The sequence below is a fragment of the Lepidochelys olivacea genome (genome assembly GCF_965140295.1).
Source record: "Lepidochelys olivacea isolate rLepOli2 genome assembly, chromosome: 13".
Classification (NCBI taxonomy): Eukaryota; Metazoa; Chordata; order Testudines; family Cheloniidae; genus Lepidochelys; species Lepidochelys olivacea.
In genome coordinates, this window is record NC_140423.1 from 34,158,447 (window position 1) to 34,174,968 (window position 16,522).

General features: G+C 47.9%; 1 protein-coding gene across 1 annotated transcript; it reads left to right on the forward strand.

Moving 5' to 3' along the window:
* Positions 1-1,498: 1,498 nt before the first annotated feature.
* Positions 1,499-2,443, forward strand: LOC311529840 (olfactory receptor 5AR1-like; the record flags this gene model as incomplete). The annotated part of the gene is made up of 1 exon (XM_084646101.1): positions 1,499-2,443. The coding sequence occupies one exon, from the start codon at positions 1,499-1,501 to the stop codon at positions 2,441-2,443; it is 945 nt and encodes a 314-aa protein (XP_084502227.1).
* Between the last annotated feature and the right edge of the window lie 14,079 nt (positions 2,444-16,522).

The following is a 16,522-nucleotide window of genomic DNA, read 5'->3' on the forward strand; positions in this document are numbered from 1 at the left end:
CCCTGGCTCCAGGAGGGGAGTAGGATCTCATAGGTTAGAGTTGGAGGATTGGGAATCAAGGCTCCCAGGTTCCATCCCTAGTCAGAGCAGGGACTTGTAGCTGGGTTTCCTCCACCCCAGGAAAGTGCCCCAACCCCCTGGCTGTTATGGCATCTCCTTGTCACCCAAAACTCCCCCCTGGAGGTGGAGAAACCTTCCCAGTGATAGTTTTTGTTGGAACCATTCCAATGCCAATAAACTGTTTGGTCTGGACAAAATGACATGTATGTTCACGGAAAAAAGTTTTGCCAATTTTTTTTTTTACCAGTTCCATCTGGGCACGAGAGGCTGCATTTGTAACAATGTTTTGGTGCCAGGTCAGAGTTTCTAACACATCTAGGTGCCTAACTCACTTTGTTTTCTATGGTGTAGGTGTCTCGGTGGTTTGAAAATCCCATTAGATGCCCAAATGCCTTTGCAATCTGGCCTTTAAACATCTCTGCAGGTATGGCCCTGAGTCACTGTGTGGCAGCACTGGGAATGCAGGCTCGGTCTCCTAAGGGTCCCGCCAGCTCTCTGCTGGTGGCCCCTGTTGTGTGAATGTAGGTGGAGTAAATGGGCCAAGGTGCTAACAGAGCCCATCACTGTCCAGCACTAGCCAGTGTGAAACAAGGGGCAGGGATTGGGACCCAGAGACCTCCCCCAGCTCGTGCCATGGCAAACATGCCGCAAAACAGCACTTAACCTTTGATTAAGGCCACAGGAAAGGAGGGGAAAAGCCCAAACCCTTGAACTGTGAAGCATTAAATCCGGCTGTCGTTTGCACAACCCCCCTAGTTCCCTTTCCATTGTGCTGGGACAGTCTGGGCAGGAAATCCGGCTTGTCTGCCAGTCTCTGAGATGGTATCTGTGCTGGTGATAATGAACCTCACGGGGGGAGAGAAGTGAGCTGAGACAGGCTGGAGCTGCTGTTGTTAAAGTCGATCCTGTTTCATCCCAGGTGGTGTTTGTGGTTCTCCGGAGCAGACGGGGGTGACGATGTTATCTGGGTCCCTCTCTCTGGCCTGGGCTGGCCAGGACATCTCTCAGGATCAGGGATGGGGTAGGAAGCAGCCCCGATGGTGAATTTCACTCCAGTAGCCTCCATCTCTTCTTCCTCATTCCTGCCCCCCCACCCCAAGTCTCTGTCGTGAAGGGCCCCGAAGGGAGTGGTAGGCAGAATGGTCCCTCCCCCACTGATTTGTCCCCCAGTTTCCAACACACAATTTAGGTTAACTGATTTCTGGCCCAACAGTCCTCTCGTTTCCCAGACATAAGCTTGTCACAGGCCTTGAGGGACACCCGGAGGCCTTTTGTTTGGGCCAATTCAGTCTCCATCTCCCTTTCATACCCACCGCTGTTAGTGTAGGTTGCTGTGACTGTGTAGGGACTTTCCCTCACTCTTTACAATTCAGCTCACAGGGAGGGTAAATGTCTCAAGCCAACTCTCACACCACTGACCTTCCTCTGCCTGCAGGGGATGGACCCCGTGGAGCCGATGGGGAGGGAGAACGACACCTCAGTGACCAAATTCATCCTCCTCGGTCTCTCCAGCAACCCAGCAGAGCAGCTCATCCTCTTTGGGGTCTTCACAGCCATCTACCTGGTGGCCCTGATGGGCAACATGCTCATCTTACTGCTGGTCAGCCTGGACTCCCGGCTCCACACACCCATGTACTTCTTTCTGGTCAACCTCTCGATGGTGGACATCGGCTACACCAGCTGCACCGTACCCAAGATGCTGGCCAATTACCTGTCGCAGGACAAGTCCATCTCGTGGGCCGGTTGCCTCTCCCAGATGTTCTTCTTCATCTCCTTTGGGGGGATCGAGTGCCTGCTACTGGGGGTCATGGCCTACGACCGATACGTGGCCATCTGTCACCCGCTACAATACGGTGCGTTCATGAGCCGGCGGGTGTGCGCCCTGCTGGCTGCAGCCGCCTGGGTCATGGGCTTGACCAACTCGGCAGTGCACTCATCCCTGATGTCCATCCTGTCCTTCTGCCGAAGCAACATCCTCCACCACTTCTTCTGCGACATCCCCCCACTCTTCCAGCTCTCCTGCTCTGACACCCAGACCAATCAGGCTGTCACTTTTGCCTTGGGGGGTGCCGTGATCCTGGGCTCCTTCCTGGGGACTTTGGTGTCTTATGTGTACATTGTGATGGCCGTTCTCAGGATCCGCACGAGGGAAGGGCGCCTCAAGGCCTTCTCCACCTGTGCCTCCCACCTGACTGTGGTCAGCCTCTACTTTGGCACCATTATCTTCACCTACATCCGCCCCAACTCCACCTACTCACAGGACCAGGATCGGGCACTGCCCGTGCTCTATGGCATTGTCACCCCCATGCTCAACCCCATTATCTACAGCCTGAGGAACAAGGATGTGAAAGGGGCGCTCCGGAAAGCCCTGGCTAGGAGCTAGGGAGGGCAGGTGCATTGGCTTGGAAGCCAGGACTCCTGGCTTCTCTCTCTGGTTCTGGGAGGGGAATGGAGTCTAGCTGGGAGAGCAGGGTGGCGGGAGTCAGGACTCCAGGGTTCCACGCCCAGTTGAAAGGAAAACTTGGGGTGGGGGTGTACATACAAGAGATTGTTTTTCCAATTGCCAAATCCAAAAGTTTTTTTCTGGTTTTCTCTGAACACTTTTCATTTTTCAGCAGTATTGTGTGTAACATTTTGGGGTTTCTGGCATAAAAGGTTTTTGTTTTTCTTTGCTGAAAACCTTTAAAAAAATTAAAAGAAGTCCAATTTCAGTTTTTAGACAAAACGTCAACAATTTCTGAGTCATTTTCCCATTAGGAGAAAGAGTGGGTAACAGAATCATGAGAAACCCTCCTGCTCATTCCTGCTTTGCTTTCTTGAAATTTTTACCTGGGAAACCGCAATCCAAAAGGCTTCCAAAGACCCCATAATGGTGTATCCATAGTCTATATGTATCATCTGTTATGAAGCTGTTTTGTTAATTGCAGAAATCATAGAACTGGTTGAAAAATGCCAATTATTTTCACGTGAAATAAATAAATAAATAAAAGCTTTGTTTTGTAGAAAAAAATCCTACAAAAAACAGGTTTTTTTGTTTAATTTGGTTTTTGCAACAAAAATAAACCCCCAAAAATATTTTTTTTCAAAAACGGTTGTTTGTAATATTAAGTTATTAATTAAAACATCTAGTGTTTGATAAAAATCTTTCAGTTTCAGAAAGCATTTTGGGTGAAATGTTTCAGTTTTTGGTAAAAGCATCTACTGTTTGGTAAAAATGCTCAGTTTCAAAAAACTGTTTTGGGTAAAATGTCTCAGGATTTGGTCAAAACGATTCCTTTTAAAAACATTTATGATCAAAAATATTGTTTTTGAAAACAGTTGGTTAAACAGGCATTCTTTCAAAAAATTGAAAAACTTTCAGTCTCTGCGTTTTCAATGGAAAACTGGAAATTGTCCACAAAAATGACATTTTCCTGCAAATGTTCCTGATTTGGTCAAACACCCCTTTTGCTCCTTGGAAAAATGGTTGGGTGAAATAATTTAATTTAATTAAATTTAATTAAATGGATTTAATGACCAATAATTATGGGTAGCTGACAATTGAGAATTGATTATTATTTCATCGTTAATTCGTAGACCCAGTGACCAGAGTAATGGACCAGAATCCCCATTGTGCTGGGTGCTGCATAGAATTGAAAGAAAGTTCCTGCCCCAAACAGCTGATTGTCTGTCCCGTCCAATGTCCGTGACGATTTTCTGGGTGGACCTATTGCAAGGTTCCTGTGACTGTAACTTTGGGAGGGTGGGGTGCCACTGGGCGCTTGCACATTAGTGACCAGTTAGGTGTGTGAGGCGATCCCTGTGGTGATAGCAATATTCCGGGGGGAGAATCCTGGCTGTGACTGCAGCAATGACTCATTTAGCTGGGGTGTTTTAGACCTTATGGTTGGATCCAATACTTCTTCTCCTAGATTCATCTCTTTGTCTCTCGTCCTTCCTTAATGTCAAACCCCAGAAACGAATGTTATCATTTTAACACGTGTAGCTGGGCTCAGTACAGGAGCCAAGGGGAAGGTTCCCTGGCCTAGGATATGCTGGAGGTCAGGCAGCATGTGCCAAATGTTCCCTCCTGGCCTTATAGTCTATGGGTCAGACCCCAGCTGGTGTGAATCAGCCATAGCCCCATTGGAATCAATGGGCCAGACCCCCAGCTGGTGTGACTCAGCCATAGCCTCATTGGAATCAATGGGACAGATCCCCAGCTGATGGGAATCAGCCATAGCCCCATTGGAATCAATGGGACAGATCCCCAGCTGGTGTGAATCAGCCATAGCCCCATTGGAATCAATGGGACAGATCCCCAGCTGGTGTGACTCAGCCATAGCCTCATTGGAATCAATGGGCCAGACTCCCAGCTGGTGTGACTGAGCCATAGCCCCACTGGGGTCAATGGGACAGATCCCCAGCTGGTGTGACTCAGCCATAGTCTCATTGGAATCAATGGGACAGACCCCCAGCTGGTGTGAATCAGCCATAGCCCCACTGGGGTCAATGGGCCAGACCCCCAGCTGGTGTGACTCAGCCATAGCCCCACTGGAATCAATGGGCCAGACCCCCAGCTGATGTGACTCAGCCATAGCCCCATTGGGGTCAATGGGCCAGACCCCCAGCTGGTGGGAATTTGCTGTAGCTCCACTGGGGTCAATGGACCCAATCAGTAGCTTGTGTGAGTCAGCAGTAGCTACACTGGAGTCAATGGGCCAGCTCCCCAGCTGCTGTAAATCGGTATCTCTTCATTCGAGACAGTGGGCCAGAATTAGGTCCCCAGGTTAGTGTTGTTCCTAGCTCCCTCATGCTCTATTGACACACCAAGATGTAACAAACCACAATCATTCTCCATTTTATTCCAGCTTTGTGTCACCAGATACGCCTGGCCAAATGGGTATGTCCTGTCCCACATTCCAATTGGCCTCTCGATGGGAAACCTGGTGGTCAGAGACAACACTTAGTCTTGTCTCACTGATGCCAGATTTTTTTTCTTCCCATTGTTCCTGTTTTATCTTCATATTTTTGTCAGAAGACAGGATACTGGGCTAGATGTACCATTGGTCTGACCCAGTCTGGCCGTTCTTACGTTCACGTACTGCAGTGGTTTGCAGATGGCGACATATCGTGAAATGCCATGACAGGGAATAAGGCAAGCTCAGATGTAGCAAAGAAAACAAAGATAAAGTCTTGGGCAACGCATCCAGAGTAATAAATTGATCTGCTGCTGGTTAGGAATTTGGCTGTGGATTTGGGGACTATGAGAGATATGTGGCAAAGGTCTATGAAGGACAAGCTGACCAGGAAGAAGTTCATCAGAGAGTGAAGATGGTGTTCATGAGCTACAACTGTGGTGATAAGAAGATTCCCCACCAGGGCTGCTAGGTAAACAAAGTGCAAAATCTGAAGCTCCCGAACATCAGAGAATACCAGGAGAAGGAACTCGGTCATGGATGTTCAACTGGACCTTTTCTCCCGAGGAACTTGTGTGACGTCTGTGGAGGGAAGGAGAGGGCAAAGGTTGGGATCTGAGTGGCAGAGGGAACAACCCTAGTGCAATGCTGCAGGCTCATGTTTACATGGTTAATCCACATTGATTGCCAATACAACAGAAAGATTGAATCAAAATGAAAGGCTGGATTCCCAGCTGGTTCAAATCAGCACCATTCCAGTGGGGTCAATGGGTCAGATTCCCAGCTGGTGTGAATTGGCAGGGTGCTATGGAGCTGCCAGCTGACCTGAGCTGAATGTCAGTGATGCCTGGTTATATGTTTGTTCCTATGTTGGAACATCTCGTTGCATAACCCCACCCTCTGATTTTCTTGCCCATGGAAGATTCTAGAGCTACGGTCTGTCTCTATCATCATTCCCAAATCCATGGCCAGTTCCCACAGGCTTAGTTCTTATTTTGGATGGGTTTCCCAAATCTTTCTCCTCTTCTTCAGCAGAATTTGCCTCACTGACTGTCACAATCAAATACAAATCTGTCTTTATGACAAAATTAGATTATTGCTAGGTCAAGGACTGGGCCTATCCCTTCCCAGCTTGGATGTGACTTCACCAGTGGTCCCCAAACTGTGGGGCATGCCCCTCTAGGGGGCATGGAGGAACAGTCAGGGGGGCATGGCAGGGCCTGGGCCAGCCCCCATGGTGGGAAGTGGAATGAGAGCCACCCAGCCCTGCTCTGCCCCCAGCCACAGCCCTGGCTTCCGTCCCTAGCCCCACCCCCAGCCTCCGCACCTGGCCATGACTCCACTGCTGGCCCTGTTCCTGGCCCTAGAACCACCTCCAGCCCCTTCCCCTTTACCCCTGTCTGCCCCCCCGCCAAGCTGCGGCCCTGCTCCTGGCCCCAGTTCGGGGGGTGGGGCATGTAATGGGCCTTTACCACTTACACCAAGGTGTAAGGCTTGGCTTGGCAGATGTTGATTTTTGTTCTTTTATAACTGTGACGGATGATATCAAGGTTTACTTTTCAGCATTTTTTCTACTTTGTATCTACTTAAATTTTCACAGCTGTAGGAAATTATAGGGATGGGGTCAGAAAATAGCTACTTAATGACTGGAGAAGTTGAGATTCAACAAGCTGAAGTTTTATCACCACTGAAACGCAAATGATCAACCTCACACGTCAAAAGAAAGCGGCTCTAAGAAATGCTCAGGTAGTACTTTTCTTACTTTGCCCATCTCTACATTTTGATTCCTATTGATGGAAATATTTGTTCTCGGCTGGCATGTGTGTTTATTGACATTTAACCAATTAAAAGCTGATCCTTCCAAGCCCACCTATAATACAATGACAACAGATAAGTGACTTCCACCCGTGTTTACATCACTATTGAGTTTAGCCCCGAGTCTCTGGGCCAGAAACTCATCAGCATTACACTGCTGATTGATGTGAATGGAGATACTCTACGCTGGCACTGGTCCAGCTGAGCTGAGAAATCTGACCCTCATAGCTCTGCCCCCATTCCAGGGTGCTCTTAGCCAAATCTGGAACTTTGGCGGTGTTAAGTCGATGTAGTGGGTCACTTACCTCAGTGGGAGCACCATTCTAGTGTAGACACTGACTGGCACTTACTAGGTCGACGTACGCTGCCTTGCTTATGTCTGGGTGCACACACTCAGCTCGTGGAACCTGGCATAGCTCTATAGCACTCTGCCAATTTATGCCAGCCAGGGATCAGGCCCCACTGATTCCAGTAAAATGATAGCCAATTTACACACCAGCTGGAGATCTGTCCCATTGATTGCAGCGATGCAATGGCTGATTTAGACTCCCTGGGGATCTGGGCCTTGGTAGCTGTTCAATCTCTCTGACATACCCACAACCAAAAGGAATTCCACATTTTAAAAAATAGCATGCAGAATCAGATCTGCAGCCAAAGGAGCCATTTATCTTAGTGTTTTCCGCAGAAAGAAAGAACGTAAGTTGGACCGTTCATCCCCATAGAGAGTGAAGATCAGCTACAGAAAACCTCCAATACACTGTGGTTCGCCATTAGAAGTTACACTGTAATTAATCCCCAAGGACAAGGAACTAGGAAAGGGCAGATGGGTTGGGTACTTTTGACTCTTCTTCAAGTTCAGTTTCACAGACTAAAAAGATACAGATTGGACCCTGTGTAATGGACTAGATCCCCAGGTGGTGTAAATTGAGGTAGCTCCATGGATGTCAGTGGGCCAAATCCCAGCAGGTGTAAATACCCCTGGCTACTAAGTCAATGGAACTGTATCAATTTACACCACTTCAGGATCTGGCTCTTAGTTTTGAGTCTTTGGCTCTGGGTACCTCTGAGTGACCAACCTCAGGCAGCCTGAGCTGTGGGCTCCTCTGGTGGCTGCATCCCAAGAGCTGCTGACACAATGCAGGAGAAAAAACATCTCTGGGCCCCTCTCCCCAGAGGTCATTAAGTGGCATTAACGAAGCAACAGGCTGTTCCAGGAGACCTGAGGTTATGGAGGTTTATTTCTGCAACCTCCTGGGACCCCCTTTGAGCATCAGCCCTGCCTTGTTTTTAGCCAAGGGTCCTTCCAGGAATTCAGCCATTGTGTGAGATCCAGGGCAGGTGCTGCTCCCCATCTGCACGGTTAAGGGAGACTAGGGCAGGTTGTCAGGGTGCTTTGCTCAGAGGTAAGATCAAAGCTGGGCTCATGGTCCCGGAGACCAGATTCAGCTATGTAACCCCAGAGCAGGGACATCCTGGGCTCTGTCAGCATCTGAAGCCTGCACAAGCCAGGGTCAGTTTTAAATCTGGGAGGGGCATCAGTCCCAGTTAGTCCTTCACCTCTCAGCCAAGCCTGCCCAAGCTAGGGGAGCAGGGAGCCCCCATCTGTGGAGTGGATCCTGGTCTTCTAGGAACCTCAGAGATACTCGGCAACTCAGGACATCGATCAACCGGACAGGGCAATGGCAGCTGGATAATACAGTGATGGGTGCTAGATAGACAGACAGTTACTGTCTAAACAATTCTGATGCTTGAGAATTGAATGCATCGCAAGCTGAGACAAATTCCACAAAGCCCAGTGCAGTAAGTTTGCTATTTCAGGTATAGATTTGGGGGGATTCATATACAGGGATTTTGAAGAACATAAATGTGAAATTACAATATGAACTCCTTTAGACTTTTAGTGTCAATTTAATGAAGACATCTGCTGCTGGCCAGAATTGTTTTCCCCCTCTGGAAAATTATGAATTTTCACCATAAACACTGAACATGAGTTTTTTTTCCCCATAGTTTTTGGAGAATTCAGCTGAAGACTTGAAATATTAAGTTGAAAACTAAGGATTTCTTTCCTTTCAAGAATAATAAAAATTTTCCATGAAAGCAGACTGAGCACTGGTCTACACTACAAGTTTAGGTCAAATTTAGCAGCATTAGATCAACTTAACCCTGCACCCAGCACTAACAAAGCCATTTTTTTCTACTTAAAGGGCTCTTAAAATCGATTTCTGTACTCCTCCCCCGATGAGGGGATTAGCACAGAAATCAACCTTCCCAGGTCGAATTTGGGGTAGTGTGGGGTAGCGTGGTCTCAATTTGATGGTATTGGCCTCTGGAAGCTATCCCAGAGTGTTCCATTGTGACCGCTTTGGACAATGCTTTCAACTCAGATGCCCTGGCCAGGTAAACAGGAAAAGGCCCACGAACTTTTCAATCTCATTTCCTGTTTGGCCAGCGTGGCGAGCTGCAGGTGAGTGCAGATCTCATCAGCAGAAGTGACCATGATCGAGTCCCAGAATAGCAAAAGAGCTGCAGCATGGACCAAACGGGAGGTACGGAATCTGATCGCTGTATGGGGAGATGAATCCGTGCTATCAGAACTCTGTTCTGTGACAGGGTCGAGGCAGATGGCTATAGGATAGTAATAGAAGGCAGATATATTAGCCCCAGGCTAAGTAGGTCCCTTTTCCCTGGGTATATTAACAGGGAAGGTTCCAGAACAATCACTGATGTAGTCCAGGGTGCTCTTTTAACTGACCTCGATGAGGTCAGGGGCACCTGGGCAAACATGGGAGTGACTCAGCCAGGTCATTTCCTTTTTAAGTTTTGTCTCATGGCGATTCAGTCCTAACGGAAGTGCACTGTCTTTTAATCTTCAGCCAGCAGAAGATGATGGCCAGCAGTCATACTGCACCGTCTTCTGCCAAGCACCCAGGAGATGATGATGGCTAGCGGTCGTACTGCACAGTCTGCTGCCAGCAAGATGTATAAAGATAGATGAAGTGGATCAAAACAAGAAATAGATCAGATTTGTTTTGTATTCATTTTCTCCTCCCTCCCTCCGTGAAATCAACGGCCTGCTAAACCCAGTTTTGAGTTCTGTCCTTGAGGGGGCCATTCTGTTTCTCGCAAAGCCACCCCCTTTGTTGATTTTTAATTCCCTGTAAGCCAACCCTGTAAGCCATGTTGTTAGTCACGCCTCCCTCCACCAGAGCAATGGCAAACAATCGTTTCACGCCCTTTTCCCTGGATTGCCCGAGCAGGAGCAGACGCCATAGCACAGCAAGCATGGAGCCCGTTCAGCTCACCACAGCAGTTATGAGCAATGTAAATACCTCGCGCATTATCATGCAGTGTATGCAGAACCAGCACCTGAAAAACCAGGCGAGGAGGCAACGGCAGCACGGTGATGAGGACATGAACACACTTTTCTCTAAAACCTTGTTCCCCCGCAATTTGGAGATCATGGTGTTACTGGGGTAGGCTCATGCCGTGGAACACTGATTCTGGGCCTGGGAGACAAGCACAGACTGGTGGGACCGCATAGTGTTGCAGGTCTGGGATGATTCCCAGTGGCTCCAAAACTTTCGCATGAGTAAAGGCACTTTCATGGAATTTTGTGACTTGCTTTCCCCTGCCCTGAAGCGCAAGACTACCAAGATGAGAGCAGCCCTCACAGTTCACAAGTGAGTGGCAATAGCCCTGTGGAAGCATACAATGCCAGACAGCTACCAGTCAGTCGGGAATCAAGTTGGAGTGGGCTCCATGTCTAGTTGGCAGCCGGTGTCAAGTGGAGTGCCCCACGGGTCGGTCCTGGGGCCGGTTTTGTTCAATATCTTCATAAATGATCTGGAGGATGGTGTGGATTGCACTCTCAGCAAATTTGCGGATGATACTAAACTGGGAGGAGTGGTAGATACACTGGAGGGCAGGGATAGGATACAGAGGTACCTAGACAAATTGGAGGATTGGGCCAAAAGAAATCTGATGAGGTTCAATAAGGATAAGTGCAGCGTCCTGCACTTAGGACGGAAGAACCCAATGCACAGCTACAGACTAGGGACCGAATGGATAGGCAGCAGTTCTGCGGAAAAGGACCTACGGGTGACAGTGGACGAGAAGCTGGATATGAGTCAGCAGTGTGCCCTTGTTGCCAAGAAGGCCAATGGCATTTTGGGATGTATAAGTAGGGGCATAGCCAGCAGATCGAGGGACGTGATCGTTCCCCTCTATTCGACATTGGTGAGGCCTCATCTGGAGTACTGTGTCCAGTTTTGGGCCCCACACTACAAGAAGGATGTGGATAAATTGGAAAGAGTCCAGCGAAGGGCAACAAAAATGATTAGGGGTCTGGAACACATGTCTTATGAGGAGAGGCTGAGGGAACTGGGATTGTTTAGTCTGCAGAAGAGAAGAATGAGGGGGGATTTGATAGCTGTTTTCAACTACCTGAGAGGTGGTTCCAGAGAGGATGGTTCTAGACTATTCTCAGTGGTAGAAGAGGACAGGACAAGGAGTAATGGTCTCAAGTTGCAGTGGGGGAGGTTTAGGTTGGATATTAGGAAAAACTTTTTCACTACGAGGGTGGTGAAACACTGGAATGCGTTGCCTAGGGTGGTGGTGGAATCTCCTTAGAAGTTTTTAAGGTCAGGCTTGACAAAGCCCTGGCTGGGATGATTTAATTGGGGATTGGTCCTGCTTTTGAGCAGGGGGTTGGACTAGGTGACCTCCTGAGGTCCCTTCCAACCCTGATATTCTATGATTCTATGATTCTATGACACCAGTGCAGCTTGCAGATTTACATCAGTTAAAGAAATATAAATACTTGGGCTTCAGGTCATAAACCTGAACTGTTAAGGGGCTGGAATAAACTTTCCCAATGGGCGGTTTATCCCAGATCATAGCTGGCCCTCCCTAGATGGGAAAGCCCCCATATCCCATTCCCTATGGCTCCTATGGCCAAGTGATGGGCCTGCATGAAACCTTACTAGTGTGCATAGTCTCTGTGTGCCCGGCTCATCACAAGCATCTGTAAGCAGAGTCAGGATGAGCTCTACCCTGACATCTGGTGGCGAGTCATGGTGGGTTGTGGAAAAGAACTTCAGGGGCTGATCTCATTTGCATAGACACACCCACCCCACCTAGATGGTCACTTTGGCTGCTGTAGGAGCCCCAGTTTCTCTGTTATTGGGGCAGGAATAAACTGTTATTATCCTGATTATGTGAATCAAGGACAGTGGAACTTTACTTGGCCTTTTGTTATGCTGGAGGGACTCACCATCAACTAAGCAGCATTCACTAGGCAAGGTCATGGGTTCCAAAACCCCATGAATGGAGAGGAGTTGGGGATAGGTATTAATACCTTGTGGTATGGGTCCTTTGGTAAGGGTCTTATGTACTAATTACACTTTCTTTTCTCTCCACTGTAGAATATCAGAGCTAATTTTAATTCCGTTAGGAGTCTAGTTACAGGCTGCTGAGCTGAATTCACTTTGGGTTAATAGTGCATCAGTACTAAGGCTCCCCTACTACAAGCTGAAATCACTGAGTGTTGTGTTAAGTAGTGGGGGTGCCTGAAGATATAGTGCAGAGCAGTTTGTGGGATGGCTGGCAGAGCACAGTGGCTTGTGGGACGGCTGGCAGAGTGGAGCGATTTGTGGGACGGCTGGTGGAGCGGAGCGGAGCCCCATGGAGAGGTGGGACGATCAACTTTGGACCATGTAAGGTGCCCCTTAACACCCCTCCCCCCATCTCCACCCAGGTTGGGACGTAAAACTCTGCAGATAAACTTTCAGACTCTGGGGCTGCACTGACCAGGGACAGAGACTTTTGGGTTGTTGGACTTTTGGGACTTCAGGTGATTTTGGGTTGCTGGACTCAAGAACCAAAGGGAAAGGACACAGCCCAATTTGCTTGGGATGGGTTTTTTGCTCATGGGTTGTGTTATGAATCCTGTTGGTGGTGTTTCCCCAACATAATGTGACATTGTTTCTCTCTGTTATTAAAAGGCTTTTGCTACACTCAGACTCTGTGCTTGTGAGAGGGGAAGTATTGCCTCTTAGAGGCACCCAGCGGGGGTGGGGGTGGTCACTGGGTGGGGGCTCGAGCTGGTTTTGCATTGTGTATTGGAATGGAACCCCTAGATACTGAACCCGGCCCTTGTTGCTGCCAACTCTGATGGGCAGAAGGGTTACACATCCATGACTCATCACACGAGAGCCAACATTTTCACAAGTGATCCAAGATTTGGGGTATCTCAATTTTTCAGTACCCAATTTGAGGCCAGCATGGTGTTGTTAGCACTCCACAAGGTGGGCTCAGCTCCCCTCATCTCTTACAGAAAAACAAAAAAATCCTTGGGAAATGACACAGGAACAAGATTTTTCTCCAGAACTCTTCACATGGAAATTGGGCTTCCCCAACCTCCAGCCGTGTCCCCAGGGGAGGATGAGGGTTTGGCCTCTGAACTCAGTGTTCCCCCTGATTACCTGTGGACATCTCAGAGGCTTTGCTGAAGACGTATCTCTGAACACATCCAGGCTGCCTCAAGCTTGACACCCAAAACTAGCAACTGCTTTGGAAACTTCAGGCCCAAAGTCCTGGGAAGACCCTTATATACAGACACCAAGACTCAGGAGCGATGCTGAGCTTTATGGACTGCACCTGCGGACCCACAACCAGGGCTAGACTCCTTGGCTGAGCCTTTCACCCTTGCTAGGATTTTTAAGTCCACAGCTCCCATGAATTTTAAAGGGGCTTGGGTGTTCAAATCCACTAGGTGGCTTGGGAACCCTTAGCCCTCCTAAAGTTACAACATGGCCTGATTTTACCAGGAAAGTCCCAGTTTCTCATACAATGTCCCAGTATCATCCTAGTTTGTCTTATGATGTCCTAGGGTCTCTGATTTGTTGGTTTGTTTCAGAACAGCAGAAAAATGCTGGTTTTTCCTTTCATCCATCAACCCACTAGGGTTAAGATTTGCCAAACTACATAAAAAATTTGTGTACCAGCTTCCCATTACAATCTTTACAATTACGGGCCATCTATCCCCCAGTGTCTCAGCTATGCTGGGTGTTTCTAGGGCTACAAAATGTTTGTGCAAGATGTGTTTTTTCACCAAGTTGGATTTGCCCTGTGGTTAGCAGGAGCCATCAAAATGGAACAAGTCTGGAGTGTTCAAAATGAATGAAGAATGAAGAGAAAAATAATCACAAAAATGATAAAGGTTCTTCTTTTTCCCCCATGAACATTAGCACCTAGCATTGGCTGGAAAATGGAATTCCCATCTGTGGGGAATTCTGATAGTTCAACATTGACAGAACAAGGAGTAGTGGTCTCAAGTTGCAGTGGGGGAGATTTAGGTTGGTTATTAGGAAAAACTTTTTCACTACGAGGGTGGTGAAACACTGGAATGCGTTACCTAGGGAGGTGGTGGAATCTCCTTCCTTAGAAGTTTTTAAGGTCACGCTTGACAAAGCCCTGGCTGGGATGATTTAGTTGGGGATCGGTCCTGCTTTGAGCAGGGGGTTGGACTAGATGACCTCCTGAGGTCCCTTCCAATCCTGATATTCTATGATTCTGTGATTCTATGAACAGCAGCTCCAGCCAGTCTCAGCTCACTTCTCTCCCCCTGAGGTTCATTATCACCAGCACAGATACCTGGCAGACAAGAGACTGGCAGACAAGCCGGATTTCCTGCCCCGACTGTCCCAGCACAAGGGAAAGGGAACTAGAGGGGTTGTGCAAATGACAGCCGGATTTAATGCTTTGCAATTCAAAGGTCCGGACTTTTTCCCCTCCTTTCCTGTGGTGTTAATCAAAGGTTAAGGGCTGTTTCACAGCATGTTTGCCATGGCACGAGCTGGGGGAGGTCTCTGGGTCCCAATCCCTGCCCCTCATTTCACACTGGCTAGTGCTGGACAGTGATGGGCTCTGTTAGCACCTTGGCCCATTTAGTCCATCTACATTCACACAACAGGGGCCACCAGCAGAGAGCTGGCGGGGTCCTTAGAAGACCCAGCCTGCATCCCCAGTGCTGCCAAACAGTGACTCAGGGCCAGATTTCCAGAAATGTTTAAGGGCCAGATTTGGAAGGCATTTTGGCATTTAGTGGGATTTTCAAACCACTGAGGTACCCGCACCATTGAAAGCAAAGGGAATTAGGCACCTAGAAGCATTTGAAAATCTCACCAGGCACCGAAACACTGTAACAAACCTGGCCTCCCCTGCCCAGTTAGGGCTGGTTAAAAAAAAAAATTGGCGACACTTTTTTCCGTGAACATAAATGTCATTTTGTCCAAACCAGGCAGATTCTTGGCCCTGGAATGGTTCCAACAGAAACTGTCCCTGGGAACGTTTCTCCACTCCCTTGTTAGTACCAGTCATAATCTGAGTCAGTGACACTGCATCCTAAGTAAGGCAAATGTTATTCTAAACCATCTGGTTCAGTGTCTCGGTACCAATACTAAATCCTGACACAGCAATATTTCATAAATTGGTTACCGTGCATTCAGTAGGTTATCTGGAAAACAGCATCTATAAGAAACAGCTGGATCTAAGTCAGCTACTGGTGTATCACAGAGCAATGCAACCAATGGAACAGAGAAGCTAGCCACTCCTGTCTAGCGAAGCTTACCCCAGAGGGTGAAAACCAACAGTCAGGATAAGCTATCTGCAGCACCAAAGTAAAAGGGCCAGACTAAAACACCAGATTGGAAAAATAATTTATGCTTGGATATAAGGTGGTGTCATATGTACACATACATACTCGTATGTACCACACAAAAGAACGTCCATACTGGGTCAGACCAAAGGTCCATCTAAACCAGTATCCTGTCTTCCGACAGCGGCCAATATCAGGTGCCCCAGAGGGAATGAACAGAACACGTAATCATCAAGTGGTCCATCCCCTGCCTCCCACTCCAAGCTTCTGGTAAACAAAGGCTAGGAATGCCATCCCAGTCCATCCTGGTTAATAGCCATTGATGGACCTATCATTCATGAATTTATCTAGTTCTTTTTTTGAACGCTGTTATAGTCTTGGCCTTCACAACATCCTCTGGCAAAGAGTTCCACAGGTTGACTGTGTGTTCTGTTAAGAAATACTTCCTTTTGTTTGTTTTAAACCTGCTGCCTATTAATTTCATTTGGTGACCCCTAGTTTGTGTGTTATGAGAAGGAGTAAATAACACTTTCTTATTTACTTTTCCCATGCCAATCATGATTTTATAGACCTCAATCTTAACCACCCTCAGTAGTCTCTTTTCCAAGCTCAGAAGTCCCAGTCTTATTAAACTCTCCTGATATGGAAGCTGTATTTATATACATATTTATGTGCACATATATATGCCATATCCATACAGTGATGGGTTGGATCACAGAAACCCCCTTGGGGTTGCCAACTGATGTGCCAAGACTACTTCTGCTCCTGCTTTCCTGCCCTGGCAGCTTAGGACTTCAGTGCCTTGCCTGGTTTAAGCCAGACCCGCTAGCTTGCTGCAAACCCAGACCCAGATCTGAACCATGTCCCCTAACAGCTGTAGACCTAATTGAAAGCAACTTAGGCAGTGTTCCTGTCCTTGACACTCAGATGCCCAACTCTCAATGGGGTCCAAACCCCAAATAAATCCGTTTTACCCTGTATAAAGCTTATACAGGGTAAACTCATAAATCGTTCGCCCTCTATGACACTGATAGAGAGATATGCACAGCTGTTAGCCCCCTCTCCCTCCATCCCACACCCCCGGGAATTAATA